Source organism: Mirounga angustirostris, unplaced genomic scaffold (genome assembly GCF_029215605.1).
Source record: "Mirounga angustirostris isolate CCGP_5_RB_7025 unplaced genomic scaffold, mMirAng1.0.hap1 SCAF_15, whole genome shotgun sequence".
Lineage (NCBI taxonomy): Eukaryota > Metazoa > Chordata > Mammalia > Carnivora > Phocidae > Mirounga > Mirounga angustirostris.
In genome coordinates, this window is record NW_026991723.1 from 82,097,742 (window position 1) to 82,124,598 (window position 26,857).

The window sequence follows — 26,857 nt, forward strand, 5'->3', positions numbered from 1 at the left end:
TCAGAAAAGAACTGAGGAGACCTTAAGCTTTCACCTTAGGCTGATCCTGATTCCTGGCATAGAGATATCCTTCAACAATTAAAAAAACAAAACAAAACAAAACAAACCATACACACAAAAACCAGCAATCCCTGGGATAGGGGGAGAATTTGATTTCCACAGTTATCACATAAGATTCAAATGTCCATTTTTTAGCAAAGAATCAAAAGGCATACAAATAGGAAAGTATGGCCTGTTCAAAGGAACAAAATAAATCAACAGAAACCTTCCCTGAGAAAGATGAGACATCTGACTTACGAGACTTTAAATCAACTGTCTTGAAGTTGCTCACTGAGCTAAAAGAAAACATGAAGTCAGAAAAACTATGAAAAAAAAATGGAATTAGTATTAAAGATATAGAAATTATGAAAGGAACCAAAATGAAATTCTGAAGTTAAAAAGTACAATAGCAGAAATGAAAAATTCACTAGAGGGATTCAAAATTAGGTTTGAGCAGGCAGAAGAAAATCAGCAAACTTGAAGATATTTCTTTTTCATATGTCTCTTGAACGCTGTTCCCTCCCACCCCATCCCCTTCTGCCTTAGTTCAAATCTTTCTGATCTTAGTCGGCCTCTAAACTGTTCCATTTACCCCATTTTGCCTTTTCTACTGCTACCAGAATAATCTTTTAGAAAATCCAAATCTGATATTGGCACTGTCCTTAAAAACCTCTGAGGGCACCCATGGGTTTATAGATTGAATTTCTTTTTTTTAATTTTAGCATTAGTGGATTTTCCCATTCTGGCTCCAACTTACCACATTAATCTATTGAGCCTTGAAATAGAACTTCCAGTTTCCAGGAAATACCAGGTCTAAAGGAACAAATTCAGTAACCTCTTGGGGAAGCAATCATTCAGATCCAGAGAGTGGGAAATTTTGCACTTCAAGTGGCCTTGTAAGCCAGTATCTTAGTATTTTTCTTAAGTGCTAGAGTAAAAAATATTTAAGGGATAGAACAACCAGATGTAGTGTGTGGTCCTGGATTGGATACTGATTTAGGAAAACTAACTTTAAAAAAATATATTTCAATCAACAGAATATTTGATTATAGTAGATAATAGATGAGAGGAAAACTTAATTGAAATATTACTGATTTGGGAAAGCCAACTGTAAAAATACTTTCAGGTTGATGGAAAATTGGATGTGATCTAGGAATTAGATGTGAGGGAAATATACTGAAATGGTAAAGTAGATTTTGTTAATTGAATAAAGCAGATTGCTAAACCATGTGATCTCATTTTACAAAACAATATGTTGGCACACAAAGAAGGATATGCATTATGGTATTAACATTGGTGGTGGGAATGTGATGTTTTATTTTTTATTGTAGCTTGTCTCTGTTTTCTGTTCTCCAAGGCATATACTGTACAATCTGTAATAAAATTTTATTTAAAAATTTATGTTAAGATTTACATACATATTTGGTGTATACATATGAATCAAAGAATCATTGATTGTATAGTCACCAAAATATTAAAAGTGCATCAGGATATCAGGGGGTTTCATAATACTGCATCTATTATTTGATACTACTACTTTAAAATGGGTGTGTATTATTATGTAACTGTATAAGGAGAAAAGGAACAAAGCTATTTTCCTGTGGGAGTGCAGCCAAGTCTATTGTAATAGTAGACAAGTCACATAAAGGACTGCAACAGAGCACAACATTTTTGTGTTTTCTCTGGTTGATTTAGATACATTATGCACAGGAAAACATTACATGACTCATTCACCAGGAAAAGAGCATAGGCTATTTGAATAAAGAAAGGGGAAGAGTAAGGGATAGGCTGTAGAATTATAAATTATGACTTATTAGCACCTTTAGTAGCCATTGTTTCTGTTACCAACTACATTGTAAATTCATTCAGGACTTTAAATCTCATTGCTTTTGCTCTATATATCCCTTTTGAATGATTTAAGATTTTATTTTTAAGTAACCTCTATACCGCAATGTGGGGCTTGAGCTCACAACCCAGAGATCAAGAGTCGCATACTCCAGGACTGAGCCAGCCAAGTGCCCCACTTTTGAATAATTTTAAAATAAAATCCCAGCCCCATCTTTGGGTCTAACACTCTGAAACAAGCTATTTCTGATGTTCTGTGTGTCTCAAGTACCTCAAGGCAGCTGTGTCGCAGCCAGTAGCCCTTGGACTTGAGTCAAAAGTTTTCGACTTTTGGATTGAACTGTTACTTAGGTTGGACTCCTTTATAAAATGAGAAAAATCGAACATTCTCACAGGTTTGTGGTAAAGCCAATGAGATACCCATAAAAAGACCTATCATAATGCACGCCTTCGATAAAGGCCAGGTGAGTTGAGTAACGCTGTTAAGGGCTGCTTTTGAAATAGTACTTGAACGTGAAAGGTGAGCAGATTTCTTGCTGTAGCACCAGTGGTCTTTGCATGTGTACCTCCTTTTAGGCGTAACAGGTGCTAGTTAGCCTGATTCCGCTGCCATCCTGCTTCCAGTCCCTGAGGCAGTCAGTCACAGAGCCACTGCCCGTCCAAGTCTAAACAGACCACAGTGCTACTCCACCTTAAAGAGTGCACACTCGGCGCAGGCGCAGACTCCCTTGGCAGGGTAAAAGCCCAGGTGGAGCTTCGAGGAAAGGAAGTACGCCCTCGCCGCCTGTTGTTGGGCCAATGGGGCTGCTCGGCTTAGCAGCAGGCCTATGAAATAGGGCGGGAGGCGGGGCGGAGGGCGGAAGAAGCTACTCTCACGTGAGTAGGGGGCGGGGAGGGCGGGGGCAGGGCGGCTGGGGAGGCCCAGGCGGCGGAGCCTCCGGGACGGCGAACGGCGGGCGGCGGAGGAGGAGACGGCGGGTCGGGTAGGGCCGCGTTTCCCCTCCTCCTCCTCCCACCATCCTATCCATCAAGCCCCGGGGGATCCTGTGACAGCCCCTGCTCGGGGCCAGGCTGTGTTTTTATCCCGCGGGGCTGGGCCGGCCAGACTGCGCTCACCTCCCTCGACGAGCCGGGTTCTGAGGGGAGCCGTGATTGGGGGGAGGGGGAACTGTGGCGGAGGGGAGAGGGCGCATGCGCAGGCGGGAACGCTCTCGCAGCCCCTGCCCAAACCGGTTCCCCCTGTCTGGGTGGGTGTCTGTCTACCGAGTCCTGCGCTGGCGGCAGTCCCTCTAACCCCCAGGCAAAGCCGGATTGTCTCTTGACTTTCATGTTTGGGGCCAGGTCCTATTTGGGAATCTGGCCTCAGTTTCTCCCCATTGCCAGCTGGGCCTGTATTTGTGACTTCAGCTGCCTTGGGCCTCAAGCTAGCTTCCTGGGCTGAGCCAAATTTGAAAGACTTGCTTTCTTTTATTGCTGGCCTGCCAACTTGTACTGATCCTTCTGTCTCATTTTCCCCACCTGCAGTTAAAGTGTCTCACTCTCCCCATGTCCTTTAAGTATCTGCTCCCAGTACCTCATTGCTATGTCTTGATTCTCAGCAACCTTCAGGGTTGGTGTTGAGCCAGAGGATAATCCCAGACTTGCAATAGTTCGCTGTCCATTGCCTAGTACTACTTTGGTCGCTACTGTTCTAATGACTGTTAGCATCTGCACCTGTTTTTACAGGCATCTCCGTATTTAAGCTTTCTCGGGGATTACTTTATCATGGAAGCAAATGCCCTAGAAGACCGTATTAAGTGATCATGCTACTAGTGCTTAGTTTAAAATCGTGTTCCAACTTGAATTTGAAATCTTTTGGCTTTTGTGGTTTTCATTAGTTGGGGGGAAAACTGTCAGGGGCGGGTTTTCACCGTTCATTTGATATTTTTTCATCCATATAAACACCTGTGTTCATGTACATGTGACTGGAATAGTGTAGTAAATGTGTTTCCAGCTGCTTTGTTTATTTAAAAAGAAAACAATGGAGGGTGAATTGCACTGTGTTTATCACATTAAACTGATGTTAGAAAAGTTGAAAAAAAGCTTAGATGCCAAGGAAGTATACATTTAACTTTTTTTTTAGACGAAGGACCTGTTGGCCTTAATTCAACATGTATAGGGTGCTATTTTATATATATTGAAGGTTTTTAAGTAGAGTTTACTTACAAAAACTGAAAATGAATATGGGAGAGCATTATGTTCTTTATAGACCTCAGATTGCATTATATTTGCATCCATGATTGATTTGTATTTACTAGTAACATTTAAAATTCACATGTACAAATAAATTTTGAGTTAATACAAATTAACTCAAATTACTAATTAAAATTGAACTGCTGTGTTGTAGTGCACTTCTTTTCATTGTTTCAATCTTATAACTCAGTTTACAGTTGATTAACTTATGTCATTGGTGTTAAGGTATATGTTTGGATAGTTAACCTACCAACTCTATGCATTTTGGTCTTATTGGCGTAGTATTTTATTAGCAGTTTACACATGCTTAATTTGGGTTAAATGGTAATTTAGTGGGACACTATAAAAGTGAAGACACCTGTTTCCTACCTTTTACATTACATATTGAAAGAAGTGTATTGTGCACATTACCTACATGAAGAGACATGAGTTTCTCCAAATATATCTCAACTTTACAGCCCAGATTCTTTAGAAGTCATTTTCTTTTATTGCGTACATTTCCAGCTAAACTTTACAGCCCCCATTCTTTTTAAGAAGTCATTGTTATTGAGCATGTTTCCATCTAATGTGTAACCTACTTTGAAGGTCTCATCATTTCACAGTGATTGTTTTAACAAGTGATCATTGAGTACAGGCTTCAGAAAATATTTAGTTTAAATCAGTGCTACTGTTGAGTGTCTTTACAGACAGTGGTGTGCTGAAGTTCTGACATAGGCTACCCATAATATCTTTGTAGTTTTCAGTATAATCAGGTATGATTAGATTTCTCAAGCATGTGGAATAAATGAACTCATAAATAATCTTTCATGGAGTTAGAACTCAAATATCGAAGAAGTGCTGATTTAACCAACATACATAAAGAAGGGTTTGGCTGACATTTGGGTGCTTTGTATGCAACTGCCTTGTTTTATTGGTTTTCCATAGTTAGATCCCAAAGAAACTCCAAGGCCAAGGATTCAAAGTCAGTGGGTATCAACTTAAAAGTTGTTTCTTTTTTACATAAATTGGTTACCTGGTCCATCCCCCACCCCGCACCTCCTGTTCTGTGTTGTTTCTGAGAGATCTTGATTCTTTAGAAAACTTTTAAGTCAAAACAATACTGGATATACATTTAAACTTATAACCACTCCTGTTGACGCTAACAGCTTTGTCTCTCTTCCTATACAAAAACTGAACAAATATGGCAGTTTGCAAGTCACGACGAACACTTTAGTGTATAGAATTTAGCCTGGAGGTTTCCCTCTTTTCAAAGCAACCAGTATCTCTGAGGTAGATCAATGAGACTCTTGAAGATTGTTCTTTCCAGCATAGTAGAGTTTTATCAGGCCTGACTTTTCCCCCAAATTCCTTTTTTTGTGGATCACTAAACAGTAAAACTAACGCTCTTATTTTTAAGTTCATACCTGATATTAAATAGTATATATGACCATGCCTTTAAAGCAGGAGGTGTATCTTCTTAATTGTATGGCTGTGCTGCCAGATTGGGAGGTCCACATCTCTCATAAGAGTTCATGCATGGTTGTTACATATCTCCAATTAAGGTTGCATCAGCTTTTTATGTTACAAATCACTACTCCTTGGAATCCATTAATCTTTGTGGGAATACATTTTTCTCCATGCTAAAATCTGTTATTTCTTTAGGTACATTAGCAAACTAGTGCCTGTGATAACTTTAACAAAATGTTATTAACTGTAAAGATTAACAATAATTTGACTATTTTAAAGATTTATTTTGTGTATATATAAAATTTATTATATATAATATAAAAATTATTTCATATATATTTTATATGTATACAAAATGTATATTTTATAATATTTATATTATATAAAAATAATTATAAATATATAACATTATTTTATATTTCATATGTAATATTTATATTATACAAAATTATAAATATACATTAAATTATTTTATATATGATATATAAAATTTATTATATGTTCCCTTATTTATACATTTTGGTAATTAAAACCAACAACCTGTGGTTATAATCTTGTTTTCCTTTTTTTGAAGATGGCCCTTGTATCAGAAAAAGGAATTGATGTGCAGAATCTTTCTTTGGAAGCATATTTTAAGTATCATCATGGGTATTAAGAGACAGCATGCAAGGCTAAATTGGATTAAATGTTGGGCATTTGTATAATACTGGGGAGAGCCATGAGTTAATCATTTTAATATTTTTATTGTAGAGGTAATAAACTCTTTTACACCCTTGGAGTATGCTGATAAACGGATTTTGGCAATGTAAGAGTAGGAATATGTCATGTAAATCTCTTTTTCTGTGACACACGATTTTCTATGAATAGACCTCTGATATATCTATAAAAGAGAAATGGTTATATCCTTATCATAGTTACCTGTTGAATTCTCTGTGAATTGAAAAATCTGAACTCTCTCTAACCTCAAAAGCTAATATTTCTTTTTCTTTTCTTTTTTTTTTTTTTTGAAGATTTTATTTATTAGAGAGAGAGAGAGAGAGCGAATGCAGGACAGCAGGAGTGGGGGAGGGAGAAGCAGGCTTCCCATGGAGCAGGGAGCCCAATGCAGGGCTGAATCCCAGGACCCTGGGATCATGACCTGAGCCAAAGGCAGACGACTGAGCCACCCAGGAGCCCCTCAAAAACCAATATTTCTTTACAAAAATTATTCCCTAGCAGGAACAAATCTTAATTTTTTGCTTTTGGTTGTGAGAAACAATCTTTTCAGAGGTTTAAAAACATCTGTGGAACTTAATATTTGTGCATTTTTTAATATTCTCACACAGTGCCTATTCCAGTGCTGTGAATGAAGATGTGTAAGAAATGTTTGTTTGCCCAGCCCCTGTTCAACACACTTGTCCCATGTCCCACCACCCTTGTGTAATTCTGGCTACCTTATATCAGAAGGTGCAGAAAACAGGTGTGGATCTGCCAAACATTTGTGGTTTGCCTACACACTTCTCCCTGAAAATAAAAAAGAGGTTATAGAAGAGGGGGCGCCTGGGTGACTCAGTTCGTTGGGCATCTGCCTTCGACTCTGGTCATGATCTCAGGGTCCTGGGATCCAGTCCCAAGTCAGGCTTCCTGCTCAGCGGGGAGTCTGCTTCTCCCTCTGCCCTGCTCTTCCCCACCACTTGTGTTCTCTCTTCCAAATAAATAAAATCTTTTAAAAAGGGGGATGGTGAGGGTTATAGAAAAGAGAAGCCATATTTAATGTATTTCTCTTAGGCTTTGATCATCTGTCAGATAATTTGCTTGTTTGGCATTAAATTCACATAGTTTAAGGAGAAATGAATAATATAAACATTTCATATTGAAGTGTAGACAGGTTGATATTCTAAGTGGAATAGATTCATTTTCTTCATTGTGGATGAGAAGGAACTATATTGACTAATTTCCTAAAATGAGGGAGAGTCCTTGGACAATCCTGTGTTCCTTAAAAATATTCACATTTTTAGGGGTGCCTTCGTGGCTCAGACGACTGGGCATCTGCCTTTGGCTTGGGGCATGATCCCAGGGTCCTGGGATCCAGCCCCACATCAGGCTCCCTGCTTGGGCTTCCTGCTCAGAGGGAGCCTGCTTCTCCCTCTCCTCCCCGCTTATGCACTCTCTCGCTATCTCTGTCACTGTCTATCTCTCTCAAATAAATTTTTAAAAATATTCATATTTTAGATTTACAAAACACTAATGTAAATCATTATGCTTTAGGAATCTGTTCCAGAAAAAGAAAAAACATTTTTTTTTTTTTTTTTCAAATCTGTACTAGGGAGGTCAGACATATAATCTGACTTTGTGAATGAGCTAACTTTCATTGTTCCCAGAGGTAGGTTTCTAGTGTGGAAATGGCATCCAAATAATTTAAATATTTAGTTTTGGAGATACTGTGTTGAGGTGGCATAAAGTCAGCATACCTTGAGTTCTGGAAAAAAATTAAAGTGGTGTTTCCTGAAATATCCACAGGAACATGGGGAAATCACCTACATGATTTGTTTATTTATTTTTAGCTGTCAACAGTACTGCATTCAAATAATTAACTCAGAGTTAAATGAATTGTTTTATGTGCATTTCTTCCCCTCTTCTTAACCTCTTGTACCTTTCAAGATATAGGGGAGTGAGTGTGAACATTGGAATCAGAAATTTATAGATATCCCAAGTCCTGTACTTCTATATGACTGAAGGTGAGCTACTACTACCTCTTGAGACTCTGTTTCTTCATTTGCGGAAATGGAACTAATTATGCTTACATCATGGATTAGAATTGGACAGCACCTGGCATCCCCCCCCCCTCCTGATTACTCCCAATCACAAAAGAATAGAAAATGTTCATTCATTTCACATATGAGAAAACTGAAGCTACAACATCGGTTAAGTCACATCCAGAAGGACCAAGGAGTTCATTTTTTTAATATTGTACCAGACTATTAACTTTAATAAAGCTTTATTATGACAAAGTGAGAAGTAACTCTGGAAATACTAGTTGTCTTCTTTGGGCCCTTTACTAATTTTGTGAGTTTTACCCTAAAGATCATATCATGTTACAGTCGGACTTTAAAAACTTGTATTAACCAGGGCGCCTGGGTGGCTCAGTCAGTTGGGCATCTTAATCTTGATTTCGACTCAGGTCATGATCTCAGGGTTTTGGGATGGAGCCCAACATGCCCCCCCCAATAAATGTTTAAGAAAAAACAATTTGTATTGTCCAATGAATGGATAAACAAAATTTAGTACATATATTCCATAGACTATTACTCGGCCTTAAAGAGGAAATTCAGACACATGCTATAACTTAGGTGAACTTTGAAGACATTGTACCAAATGAAATAAGCCAGCCACAAAAGGACAAATATCGTGTGATTCCCCTACTTTTATGAAGTACGTGGAATAGTCAAATTCATAGAGAAAGAATAGTGTGTTGGTTGCCTGGAGGAATTGGAGTTAGTGTTTAATGGATAGGAAATTTCAGTTGGGGAAGATAAAGAGTTCTAGAGGTCGATGGTGGTGATAGTTGCACAATAGTGTGAATGTACTCAATGCCACAAAACTGTACACTTAAAAATGGCTAAAATAGTAATATATATTTAACCACAATTTAACAAGATTAAAACTTTAGTTTTAAAGTCTTTTTAAAAAAGTAAACCCTTCTATCTTACAAATTTCTATATTCCTATAATTAAATTATCCTTTTTAGTTTATCTGGAATTGAACTAAAAGAATCACTTTATCGTTGAAGTAAATTGTCACAGGCATTGCAGGTTAAAATTTGCCTGATGATGACTTTTAGATAAGCTGGTTTTTCTTGCTTTTAAGTGCTGTAGGCCCAAGACGATTGTTTTGTTTTCTTTTGTTTCTGGTTTTTTAAGCGAAGCTGAAATTATTCAGAAGGCTTAAATTAATATGGTTCTCTTAGCTCACTAGAATAATTCAAAGAAACAGCCTCCAAATTCAGCGTTAGACTTCAACAAAGACACATCTATTGTTTAGCAATTAGTAGTGGTGGAAAGGAATTTATTTTTATAAAGAAGGGATGATTTTCCATTGAGTTTTGTTAGATTTGTTCCACCCTTCCCAGGGCTAGGCTGTGAGAAGTTCATGTGAAAACCAGTGCAGGGAAACAAACATCTGAGCCAAGGAAAAAAGAAAAAACTGAGATTATTATAGTGTTATTAAAAAAAAAAACAAAAAACTTCTTTGTACGCTGTTTGATTTTAAAGGGTTACAAACCGAGAGGAATTGGCCTGTTACAGCATCTTTGAGACTTGATTCTCTTCCTTCCTATTTTGTCTTTTTCTGAATAGAGAGTAATCTTATCTGTGTTTTAGACGGATACAACTGGTATCTAACATAAAGAGTGGATTAGAATGGGGAGAGAATGGAGATAAGGACACCAAGGAAAAGAGCTGCATTCCAGAAAAGGACAGAGGCACCTACAGTTTTATCTGTGAACTTAAGCAGGTTATTGAACCGGTCTAAGCCTCTGTTTGTTTGTCATATGAAGTCAATATCTGTCAAAGTTTGTGTGAATATTAGAAATAATGCATATAAAGCTTTTTAGTACCATGTTGGCCATATAATTGGCAGTAGGAACTAATAATTATTATCCCTTTATATTTAGCAAGATGACTTAAGTATCCCCCTTAAGATTCCCTAAAGCTGTACTCATTTGCTCACTGGTTGAGCAACAAAAATGATGGGTATTAGGAAGGAAGTGATTAGAGAGTGTTTTGGTCCAAAGGGAATCTCAGGTATATTTTCTGACTGGATGTTAACTGGTTTTGAGCTTGACAGTTGGGAACTTGATGAAGAGTCAGGGAGGCACACTCAAAGGTAGTTCTTTTTGAGTCTCTTTATTCTAGTTGCCATCCATATCCATATCCCCAAGTCACATGCATGTAGTATAGCAGATTTGTCATTTGTCCTCCTACCAGTTAAACACTGATTAAAGAGTATTATTCAACCAAAATTATTTAGTGCTGCTAGTAAACAAGGATATAAAGATAATATGAATAAAATCCAAGATCCCAGTCCACAAATAGTTCGCAGGGACTGTCTGTGCTCATTGTATTCCCAGCATTTACTATAGTGGTTTGTACTTAGTAATTGTTTCTGGAATGAATGATCGACCAATACAGTGGAGCAGGGAAGAAGTATGATATTATTTTACTGTGTGATAAATGCTATAATTTTGTGATAGGATTAAAAAGCAAACAAAAGCCTTAGCAGCCCTAGAGAGAAATAGTGAATATTGCAGAAGGGAAGGGGGGAGTTTGGATATTTGATTGTACCATAAGATTGCTGGTGAGGGAGAAGGACTACATGGGGAAGTGAAGACATATTCCTAGATTAGCAAACAATGTGAGCAAAGGCTTGAAAGCATAAAAATGCATGACATATTTGGTGCGTTTCTGGTATGGTTTGATAGAAGGAGATAAGACTAGAATGATAGATTGTCTCCATATTTTGAAGACTAATGATATAGAGAGTTTGAATTTTATTCTATTTTCAGTCAGGAGCAGTCAAAGGTTTTGAGGAAGGGGTGGGATATATGATCAGATCTAAATTTTAGATATTAGCTACAGGACTTTGATAATGACTAGAGAGAGTCTAGAAAAGGTCTGCTTCTCCCTCTGCCCCTCCACGTTTTAGCAAAGTTGAAAGAGAATGAGGTACTCACGAGTCAGTGACATGAAGGATGGCAAAGAAAAAATAAGATTGGGGTATGTTTTGGAGCTAAAATCCATTAGTGTTCCAGGGGAGAATGAGAAAATGAGTCAAGGACTTTTTTGACATCTCTGTCTTGGATCAGTGGTTGTTAACCAGGATAGGGAACCTATGAGGAAGAAGGAATGTCCTTGTGTGGTTGACAGGTTTACATGGAATTGATTTTGAGATGGTCATGAACACATGTAGCAGAGCTATCCTATGTATACATCCTTTGCATACCTCTGTTATACCAAGCACTATATTATAATTACCTGTTCATCTGTCCCATTTTCTGTACCACTGTAAGCCTATCCTAGGTCAAGACTACCTATTACTCCTCACCAAAACATTATACATAGTGCCTGGCACATGTCAGACACTTAATACTAAATAGAAAGGAAAACACGGGTGCCTGGGTGGTTCATTCGATTGAGCGTTCCACTCTTGATTTCAGCTCAGGTCATAATCTCAGGATTGTGAGATCTAGCCCCGCGTCAGGCTCCATGCTAGGCATGGAGCCTGCTTGAGATTCTCTCTCTTCCTTCTCCCTGCCCCTCCCCTCACCCTCCTCCCTCTCTTAAAAAAAAAAAAAAGAAAAGAAAAGAAAAATGTAACAAATACCCATATGGAATTAGAGAGGAGAGAGAGAGCTATTGAGTATCGTCAGCATACCAAAAGAAAAAAAAAGTCATAACCGTGTGAGCTAATAAGAGAGCCAGGGAAAAGTGGAAAAAGAAGAGGAACAGGGTAGAACTTAAAGAATGGGCAGAGGAGGGGTGCCTGGGTGGCTCAGTTGGTTAAGCGTCTGCCTTCAGCTCAGGTCATGATCCCAGGGGGATCGAGTCCTGCATCAGGCTCCCTACTCCACAGGGAGCCTGCTTCTCTTTCTGCCTTCCTTTCTCTCTGTCTCTCATGAATAAATAAAATCTTAAAAAAAAAAAAAAAAAGGTCAGAAGAAAGGGAAACTAAGTGACAGCTGAGAAAAGGTAGAGGTAGAAAATGGAAGCAAGAAAAAAGTTTTAGAATAAAGAAATGGTCAGCATTTTCATTTATTTCAGCGGTAGAAGATGATGAAAACTGAAAAAAAATTCTTTGGGTTTTGAAAGTTTGTACTGACCTTGACTGATTTATTTCCTTTTAAAAAGACGCTCAGAGGGTAAACAAAATACCCAGGGCCACAGATGAGGTGTTTTTTTTTTTTTTTAAGGTTTTGTTTATTTATTAGTGTGCAAGAGAGAGAAGGAGCAGGTGGAGGGGCAGAGGGAGAGGGAGAAGCAGACTCCCCGCTGAGCAGGGAGCCAACATGGGGCTTGATCCTAGGACTCCGAGATCATGACCTGAGCCAAAGGCAGACGCTCAACCGACTAAGCCATCCAGGCACCCCCACAGATGAGTTTTAATTAAGTTTTTAAAAGAGGAGGTTCAGTAAGGGTTGGTGAGGGATAGAGGAGCCAGATTTTTGAGAGGGACTGCTCTTTGGAGTGTCCTATTGAAAGTGGTAGAGGTAGGTGGAGGCAGTTAATACTACTTTAGGAAGAAAGAGTTTCAGGAAATAAAGATGAATTAGAGCCCTAGAATAGTGGCTGGGAACTAGCACATTTTGTCTCAAGCATGTCAAGTTCAATTACAAGTATCACTCATACCTCTTTTATCACGTTAGGTAGGTCACTTATTGGGAGGTGATTTTTGCCTCTACTGATTGCACATTAGCAAATTCATGCCGCTGCAAGTTCACTGTTTATGTTACTCTGAATGTTAGTAATTAGAAACAATACAAATACCTGATAGTACTCCGTCCAAAAAAAGAGTTCAAGTTTTTTAAAAGTAAACACTGATTATCCAAGAGCCCACTGCTGTTGAAGGACTATCAAAAGAGCCTTTATCATGGGCAGTTCTTTTCTTTTTTTCTTTTTTAAAGATTTTATTTATTTGAGAAACAATAAGCAGTGGGGAGGGGCGGGGGGGGCTGGGGAGAAAGAGGGGGAAAAAAAGCAGATTCCCTGCTGAGCAGGAAGCTGGATATGAGGCTCAATCCCAGGACCCTGAGATCATGATGTGAGCCGAAGGCAGATGCTTAACCTACTGAGCCACCCAGGCGCCCCAGTTCTTCTCCATTTTACTCTCCATTAGCTGGGTCTCTTAAGTGTTTAAGAAAGAGGAGATTGAGAATGGAAATTAATCTTCTTTTGGCAGACTGAGGTGCCTTATTTGCCATGATCTTTGCAGAAGTACATAGTTAAGCATCAGTTTGTCACTTAGGGAACAAAACAGTAAATTTAGGCAAAAACTTTGTAAACAGTTGCGACATCATGAGACTTATTTTTTTTTTTAATTTAAAAAGATTTATTTGAGAGAGAGAGAGAGCACGAGCTGGGGGAGCAGCAGGCAGAGGGAGTGGGAGAGAGAGAATCCCAAGCTGACTCAACACTGAGCATGGAGCCCAACACAGGGCTCCATCCCACAGCCCTGAGGATCATGACCTGAGTCAAAATCAAGAGTTGGATGCTCAGATGACTGAGCCACTCAGGCACCTGTTTTTATTTTTTATTTATTTTATTATTTTTTTAAAGATTTGTCAGAGCGTGCTCAAGCAGGGGGTGCAGCAGGCAGAGGGAGAAGCAGGCTCCCCGCTGAGCAGGGAGCCCAATGTGGGACTCGATACCAGGACCCTGAGATCATAACCTGAGCCAAAGGCAGACACTTAACCGACTGAGCCACCCAGGTGTCCCCAGGCACCCCTTTTTAAAAATTTTTTTTATTAAATCTCTGTGCCCAACATGGGGCTCAAACGCACAACCTGAGATCAAGTTACATGTCTACTGACCATGTCTACTGACTGAGCCAGCTAGGCTCCCCCGTGAGACTAATCTTCAATCAGAAGATCTCTAGGTATCTTTTATATCTCAATAAGGATAAAAGTAATGAAAGAAGTTATGAAAAATATAACAATTGAACTTTTGGGTTTGATGCAGGAGGCTGCATAATTAAACAAAAGTGACTTATTGACTTATTAAAGGAGACAGAGAAGGAAACATCCTTGAACCTGACTCACCAATCTGGCCCTGTTGGTAACTAGACATGCTAGGGTCTATGTCGTCACTTGTATAAAAGAAGGAAGTAATTGGTGCCTACCAATACCAGGGTGCATATATGTATATTATCTTATTAAAATGGGATAAACATCCTTACTCTGTCTACCTTATAGAATTGTTAGGATGATAAAATGAGATAAAGAATGTGTATGTATTAGTAATCTGTAAAGTATTATACAAAGATAAAACATTTTTTTATTCAGAGTATTCCTTCACATTTATTTAGATATAAAGAAATTAGAATGTGGAAAATAGGAAAGCTATATATTTTTGTCCTAGTATTGTGTTTCCTAAACTGAATTACCAAAATCAGTTGATACGTGTTAATTTTTATTATTTTTTTAAGATTTTATTGAACTTTTTGAGACAGCACGAGAGGGGAGAGGGGCAAAGAGAGAAGGAGAAGCAGACTCCTTGCTGAGCAGGGAGCCTGACACAGGGCTCGATCCCAGGACCCTGAAATCATGACCTGAGCTGAAGGCAGATGCTTAACTGACTGAGCCACCCAGGTGCCCTGATAGTTAATTCTTTTAAAATTGGAAGTTAGCTTAAAAAGCTATAACTATTGGGTGCTTACAATGTTTTATGATTGTTATTAAATGAGATGTACATGTGTTCCTTAGTAATTTTTATAATAGTTTTGTGAGGTAGATAGTACATCATTTTCACTTATGGAAACTAAGGCTTATTATGACAAAGCTCACACTATTAGGTAGTGCAACCAGTATTCTAACTTGGGTTTTTCCTCTTAATTGTGTGCTTTACCTTACAGATATGACTTCTGTTCTTACTGTCAGTCAGTAAAAGATCTTTTCATTGGGTGCCTCTTGCTCTTTTCCATCTTTATTTGCCATTTATCCTATTTTTTTAGCAAATATTTGAGCACCTACTATGTGCCAGGCATTGTTCCAGGTGATAAGGTACAGCAGTTAATGAAACAGACACCAATCTCTGCCCTGGTGGAACTTAGATTCTAGCTTACATGATATTTAAAAACAAATGATTAAAACATAAAGTGTGTCAAATGGTGATGGATATTATGGGGAAAAGTAGGAAGAGAGATGGTAGTGCAGGATATTTGGGGGAAGAAGCTTGTTCTCTATTATCCATGAGGTTTAGATCTAGAATTGCAGTCTGAAGGATGAAGGATTACAGTAGGAGGCTTCTTGTGGTAAATGATATAAGTAGGGATTAAAAACAAAACAATTACCCCTTGTGGTCTCAAGAGAGAGATTATGAATACAGTTTTGCCAGGAGTACACCAAGTTCTGGGACACCTCTTTATCGTGGAGGCCAGAGAAGAGGAATCTTGTATAACTTTTCCTGTACTACTTCATGTTTTGATAAACCTCATTCCCACTGAGTGATTCAGTTTTTTACAGGTGCCAAAACAAATAGTATTTTATAAAGTGTATTTTCCTGTCATCTTCTCAAAGGAAATAGGTTGAACTTTGCGTCGGACAAGTCTTCTCAGTTTCATAGTGTTTAAATACCAAAGTATATTATTTTTTGAGTCCAGAGTACTATAGAAAGCAGTCAGTGTCTCAGATCATAGCTTTAGAGAACTTTCCGAGCCACTTTGCTATCCTATTAATCACAATTTAAAAGAATGGAAATCTAATTAAGCATGAAAAACCTTGCCTAAAATACTAGTTCTCCAAAACCCAGTACTGAGGGTTTCGGGACAAGGCCCAGATTTGTGGCATTGGAAAGGTATCATAATCTGATAGAAAGAGCATAGCTTCTGGAATAATAGATAACTGGGTTCAGTTTTTGCCTTTGCCTCTAACCATTTACATTACAGCCATTACCTTGAACAAGTTACACCATCTGTCTAGGTCTCAATTTCCTTATCTGTGTAATAAATACTATGAAGAATAAGAGGCAGTCGCCATCAAATTGTAATACATCACAATAGTACTATAAAAATGTAAAATGCTATAGGAGTAGAAATAAGGCAAGCAGTTTTATTTGGTTCTGGGATGAAGATCGTCAAGCTACTAGGAAAAGGAGAGTTAGATCATGAAAGATGAGTTGGAGTTAATGGAGTACAAAACCAAGAAAACCACTTTAGAAGGAGGATCCAATGAGGGCAAATACATGGATGTATTAAAGTATATATCTTTAGTAAGGACATTACCTCTTCTAATATGTTTCTCTTTTTTTATATTGATGTATAATTGTCATACAATATCCTCCTAGTTTCAGGTGAATATATTCCTTAACTCTCCATGTCTAAATCCCTCTCGCAACATGTTCCCATAGTCTTCTTTACCCTAAATCAGTACCTATTAATCTGTTCAATGCACTTCTGTTCTCTGCTACAGTATACATTCCTTTGGGGCAAGAATCTTAATTTCTCTTGCTTACCATGTATTATTCTTTATACACTAGACACTTGGTGAGTATTCATTGAATGGATGAAGCAAAACTACATTAAAAAAAAGTTTTCAAGAAGTACATTTTGAAGTGTCTTTGAATGCCACACTATACATTTAAATTAGTCCTATGAAATGTAAAGCTGTGATAGCCATTTAAGCAAGGAAATTAGTTTAAATAGAAGTAAGTAGTATTAGTAAGGGTTCCATCCTTAGTTATGCCTGGGTAAATTACCTTCTTTTGGGGTTGCCATTTTCTTATCTGTTTAACAGTATTGATTATTTCTAAGTTTCTTTTGAACTGTAATACTGAGGGATTGTTTAATTCCTGCTGCCAGGTGTTTATCTGGTTGTGAGCCTTTGAAGGGAAAATAGTGCTTGGCACATGGTGTATGCTCAATAAATATATGTTCAGTTAAAAACACAAAGCATAAATCAGGACTTGTTAATTGGAGAGATTAAATAGGCTCTCAGCACCTTTACCTCTGAGGTACAAGATGAGCAGAGAGCTAGAACTGCTACTGTTTATTGGTTAAAGCTTTCTGAGTATGTTGCATTGTTTGTTCTCTTGCTGTTCTGGCAACCAAATGGGAACATTGCCATAAAGTATTCAGACCCAGGTTTTTAAATGGTAGATGAGTTTAAGTTTTATTCCAGGAGTCAATAAATATTTGAGTGCATAAGTGACGTATTTTTATACTTCTTGCTGGGAATTTTTGGCATGAAACTTACTGGTAATGTTCATGTTGAGTTGAACTCTTAAGAAACCATGGGATGGGAAGATTGAGTTTTTAATGGATTTCTGATTTCTTGCTATGTAAGGTATTTCCCAGCTCTAGAATTTCTGCTTGCTCTGCCTTGAATTTATTTCTCTTGAGTGTGACTATGAAATTTTATTTCTTAAAAGCATCTTGTTAATATTTTAAATTTAAATATCAGTAACATTAGAAAAACCTTATTGTCTTGTGTGCTTTCAATTTCATTTATGTGTACAGCTTTACAAATTAAAGGGTAGAAAACAGAAGTTTAGTACTTCATAGTTTTTGAAGTCCAAGAACAGAGTTGTAACATATGCCAAAGAAATCACTGTAGGTAGGCAGTTATTCTCAAGGGAATCTGTTTTGTTGTTTTGTTTTGTTTTTAATCTGAAATATCCTGGCCCTGAATAGCATCAAATTCCTTCATTATCTGGAATAAAAAGCCTAAGTTGTAAGTAGTGAAAGTCTTGGGAAAAGATTTTGAAAGTATTTTTTTAAGTTTTTCCATATGTATTTTGTAAGAATTAGAGCATAACTGAATATCTGGCAGACATTCTATATGAGTATCTTTATGGTTTTTGTTTTTCAGGCATTTTTAAAATATTTAATCATTCATGAGTTGAGCTTCATTCTTGAGTCATGGATGACAAGGCTTCTGTTGGAAAAATCAGTGTCTCCTCAGACTCAGTATCTACTCTTAATAGTGAAGATTTTGTCTTGGTTTCCAGGCAAGGAGATGAGACACCATCTACAAATAATGGAAGTGATGACGAGAAGACAGGACTCAAGGTAAAACTCCATAACCTAAGATTCTTTTGCTTAGCCTTGCTAAGCTCATTGCAAAACTTGGCCTATGATAGGAAGGTATATGGAGTGAAAATGAAAAAATGGAAGTAATATCCTAACTTTTTTAATGCTAAAGACTTTTATTTATAATTAGTGACAGTGACAAATTTGTATTTGATTAAGGATTTTCAAATTGATTAGCTTCTAAATCTTTTAATACCCCAATTGTCAAAACTAGTGGTCGTAGTGTATTTATCATTTTAGTATTGTTTTTATTTTCCCATTAAATTAGAGATGATTATTTCTTTTGTGTCTGGTATATGTAGTGTAAAGGCAAGGGCAGGTCAGCAGTGCTATTTATAAAAATAAGTTTTAGGATTACTGAAACTGAATATTAAATACTTGGATATTGGCCACTTTGTTTATATTTCCTAAGCCAAATGAACAACTATTTTCCCCATACTCTGTTAATCATTCTCTTTATGGATATAAATAAAAATATTCTCTGTTAATGTCATTTAAGATGTAAATAGCTTTAAAAATATTTCAGTTCTTGTTTATGTTTATTCATTCAACAAGTATTTATTGAGTATTGACTGTGTGCCAAGTACTAAATACTGGGGATACAGTGGTGAAGAAGATTGCAAAATCCCCTACCCTCTTAGAGTTGTTATTCCAATGGGGGAAACAGACTTTAAGCATGTAACAAAATGAATAGGTTAAGTAAATTTAGGTGCTGTAAAAAAAATCAGAGTGGGATACATGGATAAAGAATGGAGGGCAGGTACTATTTTAGAAAATATCTTGAAATGACATTTGTGCAGAGACCTGAATGAAATGGGGAAGGAGGCCATGGAGAAATCTAGGAAGAGAGCTTTTTAAAGGGAATAGAAGATAGACCCTGAAGAGGACCACCCTTGTTATGACAGAGATTAGAGCAGAGTAAATAAAGTACATAAAACGTGGTAAAGAATGATAGCCAGTGGTTGGCAGAGGCTGCATCGTGTAGATCTTTGTAGAGCTTAGGAGAAAATTGGACTGTGTTATAAATGTGAAGGGAATTTTTGGAGAGTTTTCAAGGGGGAAATGATCTGATTTACATTTTATTTTTTTTTAAAGATTTTTATTTATTTATTTGAGAGAGAGAGAATGAGAGACAGCACGAGAAGGAAGAGGGCAGAGGGAGAAGCAGACCCCCTGCTGAGCAGGGAGCCCGATGCGGGACTTGATCCCAGGACTCCAGGATCATGACCTGAGCCGAAGGCAGTCGCTCAACCAACTGAGCCACCCAGGCGCCCTGATTTACATTTTAAAAAGCTCAATGGCTGAAAGAGACTTCCAGCATGGCAGCATAAGGAGCTCTGTGGACCTACTCCTTAGCAAAATTGGTGACAATTATTAAAAAACAAAAACAACCATTTACAGTCTTTGGAAATGTTCTAAAGGATATATAGCAAGTAAAGAAACATTTATTCAAGGAAATTTACTAAAATTTGGTAAAGAATCTGTGGTATTTGCACCAAGACCCATTGCTTCCCGGACCTATCCCAGCTGGGCAAGATGGTAACTCCATATCAGTGCAATCAAGAAGACAGGATTTCTACTGCCGCCCCCCGCCCCCACTTGGAGGGCTATCTTCTAGGAAATAGCAGGGCAATTGCATTTGTCATCCTGCCTCCAGCTACGTTTTGCTAGCCAAGTGTGACTCAGAGATGGGGGCTCCCTTTTTTTGTCCAGTCCTCATTCTTGGGATGGAGGCTCTACTTTGGGCACAGTGCTGCTTAGAATACAGAGAGTCCAATTGCCCTAGCCTCTAAAGTAGTGGTTCCACACCACTACAGACAAACCAGGAAGACCTGAGACTTCTACATCACCTACAACCACTAAGTACTCAGCTTCTAAAGATGGGATGTCACTCAAAGTAAAGCATGCTATTGTCCATCTCCCAACTTCACAGCTATGGCTCACAGATTTTCCCTGTAGTGAGAAGGGGGTCATAAAACAGCTCCTAGGGGCACCTGGGTGGCTCAGTTGGTTAAGCGACTGCCTTCAGCTCAGGTCATGATCCTGGAGTCCCGGGATCGAGTCCCGCATCGGGCTCCCTGCTCGGCAGGGAGTCTGCTTCTCCCTCTGACCCTCCTCCCTCTCATGCTCTCTGTCTCTCATACTCTCTGTCTCAAATAAATAAATAAAATCTTTAAAAAAAAAACAGCTCCTAATCCCTTCCCAGAGAAACTGACTACAGCAGAGTGTAGAGAAGTTCAAGCCTAAGGGTACTCTCAAAAACAGTAGAGCTTGTGGTGAAAGGTAATTTGAGAGGAGATTGGTAGATTGATTGAACATACAGATTTAAGTATAGGCTTACTAGGAGACTGACTCTTAATGTCAGAACAAATCTCAAACATGGACCTCTGAAACTCTCCCTTCAAAGTAATGGCTATTTGGTTAGTTTATTCTGTGGAGTAGTTTATACTGAAGTTCATTGGTGAAAACTGTAAAGCAGTTGGCCATATTTAGTGGAGTTTAACATCTAGGTGTGGTCAGAGAAAGAGACCAAGCACTCTTCCAAAATTGCTCTCCTCTCAGGATGACTGTAGGCAAAGCCAAATCTCCCCAGGGGAGCAAGTTGGAGGCTTAACCCTATGGGAATTAGGGGCATAGAATTTACGAAAATAAGCTATCTAGCTACCAAATGAACAAGCAAGCATAAAAAATAACAAGTCCCAGAGTGGGGAGACCAGTACTGTGAATTAGGACAACATACTATCTAAAATATCAAGTTTCCAACACAAAATTGTGAAACATGCAAAGAAACATGAAAAAATTACCCATATGTCATTTAAAAAAAAAAAAAGGCAGGCAGCAGATACTGGTTATGAGAGTGGCATGTTGGATTTAATACATAGATTCTTCAAAGTAGCCATTAAGTTCAATGAACTAAAAGAAATGCTTAAAAAAATAAAGTGTGATGACAAAGTCATATCAAATAGAGAATATCATTAAGAAGATAGAAATTACAAAAAAAGGAACCAAATGGAAATTCCAAAGTGGAAAAGCACAGTAGCTGAAACGGAAAATTCACTAGAGGGGCTCAGCAGTAAATTTCAACTGGCAAAAGAAAGAATTAATGAGAGTTGTTTTCAGAAGTTCCAGGATGAAGTTTACTATCCTACCCTCAAAGAACAGTGATTTAGACAATCATTCATGGACGAGAGTGCCTTTGTGGGAGTCCAGCGGTCCATCAGAGAGGTTTCAGCATACTTGGAGGAAAAACCATCCAAGATTGGATCTATTGAAGACAATAAATGGAGCTGTTTTACTTTACCTGTGTCACCTTTTCCCCAAGACAGCACAGCTCAATGCCAATAGAGACTTCTCTGCCCATGATTTTCTCCATGTGGGAAATTGAGAGCAGGTGCTGGATATCCCCAGCTGTGTGAGATACTCCCAAAACCCATTTCTTTCTCACTCCATCCAGAATATTGCGTTGTGAGCTATACGACTTGGGGGTAGACAGTCATGCTGGGAGAACAACAGCTAAGGCTGGGAATAGAACATATCAAAGGAACACACATTTTATTAACTGCTTTGGGAACTGTATCAGGAAATTACTCATGAGCCACTGAGGTTGTCTCCCGTACTGATCACTTCAGCTGGCCTATGGCTGCCACCAAGCTCTGTGCAGCTCACTCAGACACACCCATACCCAGTGACTGCCTTCTTATGCATGCCCCTGAGGGCAAGAATGAGCCTTTGCAGATGGCCAGTGAGCATGCGTAGAAACTGGATTCCGTGGGATTGGGAGAAACCACATGCTTGAGCAGTCATCACCACCTTAGGAAAGCAAATGCAATGGAAATCATCAACAGCAGACTGGATCAAGCAGAAAAAATTATTATGAAGTAGAAGACAGATTATTTAACGTTATCTAGTCTGAAAACAAAAAAATTAAAAAGCGTGAAGAAAGCCTACATGAACCATGGTATACCATAAAAATAATCTATGCATTTATTGGTATACCAGAAGGAGAAGAGAGGGCGAAATGGGTTGAAAGGTTAGAGACCTAATGAATGAGAATTTCCCAAATTTGGAGAGAGATTTGGACATCTAAGTTCATAAAATTTATAATTTTCCCCAAGATTTCAACCCAAAGCGATTCTTTCCAAGACACATTATAATAAAACTGTCTAAAATAAAAGACCGTTTTGAAAGCAGCAAGAGAAAAAAAAATCACATGACAAGGGAATCCTTGTAAGTCTGTTAGCAGATTTCTCAGCGGAAATCTTGCAGGCCGGAAGAGAGTGGGATGATATACTCAAAGTGCTGAAGAAAAAACCAACCAAGAATACTTTATTCAGTAAAGTTGTCCTTCAGAAATGAAGGAGAGAGAAAGATATTCCCAAATAAGGGAATTAATCATCATCAAACCTTACTAAAAATGCTGAAGGGTGTTCTTCAATCTGAGATGAAAGAATACTAGCTAGTAAAATGAAAAACATGAAGATATAAAACACTGAAGAAGGTAAGTATGTAGTCAAAATCATAATACTCTAATACTGTAATATGATGGTGTGTTAATTAATTCTAGTATAAAGGTTAAAAGATAAAGGTATTAAAAATAACTAGCGATAATGAATATGCAATATAAAAAGTTAAATTTTTATATCAAAACCCTAAAATGTTGGGGTGGAGGGTGGAGTATTTGTATATGATTAAAGTTGTTACAAATGTAAAATGTACTGTTATATCAGTAAGATATTTTATGTAAGCCTCATGGTAACCACAAAGTAAAACCTACAATAGATAACATGAAAGATAAAAAGGGAATCAAGGTATACCACTTTGGAAAATTTCATTTCACAAAGGAAGACAGCAAGAAAGGAAGAAAGCAACAAGGGAACTTTAAAACAATGAGAAAACAATAAAATAGCATTATAAGTTCTTACCTATCAATAATTACTTTAAATGCAAATGAATTCTATTCTCCAAAGAACATAGTGCTAAATGGATAAAATATATGACCCCCACTATGCCTGTTAGAGACTCATTTCAGCCTTAAGGACACACACAGACTCAATGTGAAGAGATGGAAAAGCAATTCCATGCAAATGGAAACCAAAAGAGCGAGGGTAGCTACATTGATATCAGACAAAATAGACTTTAAGTTAAAAACTATAAGAAGAAAGACAAAGGATATAATATAATGAAAAATGGGTCAATTCATCACAAAGATGTAACAATTGTAAATATATATATATATTGAGCATCAGAGTACCTAAGCAAAAGAAACAGATCTGAAGGGAGAAATAGACAATACAATAATGATAAGGAACTTTAGTACTCTATTTTAAACAATGGATCGATCATTTAGGCACAACATTAATAAGGAAACATTGGACTTGAACTATACCTTAGACCAAATGGACCTAACAGGCATAAATAGAACATTCTATCCAACAGCAACAGAATACTTATTCTTCTCAAGCATACACAGAACATTCTCCAGTATGGATCATATGTTAGGTCACAAAACAAATCTTATCAAATTGAAGACTGAAGTTATGCCAAATATCTTTTCTAACCATAGAGGTATGAAGTTAGAAATGGATAACAGGAGGAAAATGTGAAAATCACGAATATTTGGAAATTAAATAACATACTCATGAACAACCAGTGAATCAAAGAAGAAAACAAAAGGGAAATCAAAAAATATCTTGAAACAACCAAAAACACAACATATTTCACAATCCACAATGCATATGTGGAATCTGAGCCAAACTCAAAGTAAAAGAAGGTTGCCAGGGGCAGGAGGTGATGGTAGGAGAAATGAGGAGATGCTGGTCAAAGAGTACAAATTTCCAGTTGTGCAATTATTAGGTTTTGGGGATCTAATGTACAGCATTGGGATTATAGTTGACAATACTATATTATGTAATTGATTGAAAGTACCTAAGAATACATCTTAAATGTTCTCACCACATACACAGAAATGGTAATCATGTGAGTTGGTGGATGTATTAACTAACCTTATTGTGATAATCATTTCACAATATATACACATATCAAATCACGTATACCTTAAACAATGTTTTATTTCAATTAAGTCTCAATAAAGTTGGAAAAATATGTAAAAAATAAAAGACCCACAGATTTTTCATAAATAAAATGCGAGAAGTGTTTAAAATCTTTTAAAAAATGAACTATTACCACAATCATGAAGAAATATCAAAATAAGCTGAATGGAAGAAGACAGACCAGCCCCCCCAAAAAATCTCATATTGCACATTCTATTTATATATAATTCTAGAAGATGCAAAACCTGTCATCACAGAAAGCAGTCCAGTGGTTGCTTGGGGGTGTGTTGTTGGGATGGGGAAGAAGAATGGGAGTACAGAGGGGCACAAGGAGTTTGGGGCATTATGGATATGTGGTGTATACGTATGTGGTTGTGGTGTATACATATGCCAAAATTCACCAAAGTGCACACTTACATTATGTGCATTTGAATGTACATGTGCTTGCTTTGGCAGTACACATACTAAAATTGGAACAATACAGAAAAGATTAGCATGGCCCCTGTGCAAAGATGACATATAATGTACATCAAATGTACATTAAACATCAAATGTACAAAAAGACAAATGTTTTTTTAAAGAAAGAATTAAACAATGTTTATTATTTTTGCTTTTTTATTAAGTAGGCTCCACACCTAACATGGGGCTTGAAATCACCACCCTATGATCAAGAGTCACATGCTCTATGGACTGAGCCAGCCAGACACTCCTAAAAGAAGGAATTAATAAACTTGAAGATCAGTGAAATATCCAAAGAACAGAAAGAAAAAACAATGAACAAAGCCTCAGAAAGAGATGAGATGTTATTAGTTGTAATAACATACTCATATATATTTCAGAAGGAGAGGGAAAAAATGAGCAGAAAAAATATTTGAAGAAATAATGTCTGAAAAGTCCCACATTTATTTATTGAAAAACAATACACCTAAGAAGCTCACCATACTCTAAGATAAACTCAGAAAGATCCACAAAAAGGCATATCTTAGTAAAATGTTGAAAACCAAAGACAAGGGAAATCTTGAAACAAAAGAAAAATGATTCATTTCCTACAAGGGGAACTCAGTAAGATTTACAGCTGACTTCTCAGCAGAAATAGTGGAAGCTTGAAGCCAATAGGATGACATTCAAAGTGCTCAAAGAAAAAACTGTCAACCAAGAATCCTAGCAAAACTGTTAGTCAAAACTGAAGATGAAATAAAAACATTCTGAAATAAACAAAAACAGAATTTACTATTATCAGAACCACCTTACAGGAAATACTAAAAGAAGTTCTTCTGGCCAAAAGCAAGTGACCCCAAACAATAATTTTAATCCATAGCACCAGTAAGGGTAACTAATAATAAAGACAGTATGAATACATTTTTTCTCTTTTGCATTATACATACAATATGTATATATTGTACCTACAACATACAGAAATACAATCTATTTGCCAATCATAGAAAAACAAGGTAGGTCAGAGCAGAGCTGTATTACAGCTTAGTAAATGACTTAATATGGTAATTCAAAACTACAAGAGCCAATGAAGAGAACCAGGATTGATAAAATTAATATAACTAAATATGTTTGTTTTCTCATCTTTTTTAAAAACACAGAACTAAGTAACAATTATAAAAATGTGTTGATTTGTAATGTAGATACAATATGTATAATAATACCATGGGGGGCATACTGCTATATTTGAATAATTTTTTGTATCTTACTTAGAATTAAGGTAGTATAAATTAGAAAGTGATTCTAATAAATTATGATACGCATGGCAAGTTCTACAGCAACCACTAAGGTGGTATGTGTGTGTATATATCTATATATCTATATTATTAAAGAAATGTCAATGCTATATTAGAAAATATTCACGAAATACTAAAACAGTAAAGGAATAAAGGAATGGTAAACGTAAAATAGTTGCATAAAAAATAAAAAGCAAAATGGCACACCTAAATTGAACTATATCAATAACAAAATGGATTAAGCAATATAATAAAAAACTGTCAGCAGTCGATAAAAAAAAATCTAGCTCTATGCCCTTGGCAGGAGACACACATTAAATTCAGATACAAACATTTAAAATAAAAAGATGGGAAAAGATCTATCATGCAGACAGTATGGGATAGAGCTTAAATGTGTATGGGAAAATTTCTACCTGTAAATTACTATATTATGAAAGAAGGAAAATCTCAAATCAGTAACCTCATCTTTCACCTTAAGACATTGGAAAAAGAAGAGCAAACTAAATGTAAAACAGGCCAAAGTAGGAAATAAAAGATTAGAGCAGAAATCAGTGAAACAGAATAGAAAAGTAATAGAGAAAAATTAATAAAACAAGAACCTGGTTCTTTGAAAAGATCAACAAAATTGGCATCACTTTAGTTTGACCAAGAAAAAAAAGAGAGATTACTAGAATTAGAACTGAAAGAGGGGACATTACTGCCAAATTTACATTAAATAGGATTATAAAGATTTATTAG

General features: G+C 37.1%; 1 protein-coding gene and 1 non-coding gene across 11 annotated transcripts in view; both read left to right on the top strand.

Annotated features, from left to right (window-relative positions):
- Positions 1–26,857, top strand: part of RABGAP1 (RAB GTPase activating protein 1) — a 158,905-nt gene that overhangs the window by 5,158 nt on the left and 126,890 nt on the right. For 5 of the 10 annotated variants that reach the window (XR_010407827.1, XR_010407826.1, XR_006792209.3 and 2 more), the window contains one exon: positions 18,119–18,318. Coding sequence is in view for 5 of the 10 variants with exons in the window: in XM_045883098.3 (XP_045739054.2) it covers positions 18,169–18,318 (150 nt within the window). In the remaining 5 variants the exon portion in view is untranslated. Of the gene's footprint in view, positions 1–2,775; positions 2,868–7,821; positions 8,280–18,118; positions 18,319–26,857 lie in introns of those variants that run through there. The other 5 variants (XM_064579836.1, XM_045883099.3, XM_064579838.1 and 2 more) reach the window with 5 other exon arrangements.
- LOC123850306 (U6 spliceosomal RNA) lies at positions 24,830–24,937 on the top strand. The gene has a single exon (XR_006792273.1). It is a non-coding gene; the product is annotated as a U6 spliceosomal RNA (small nuclear RNA).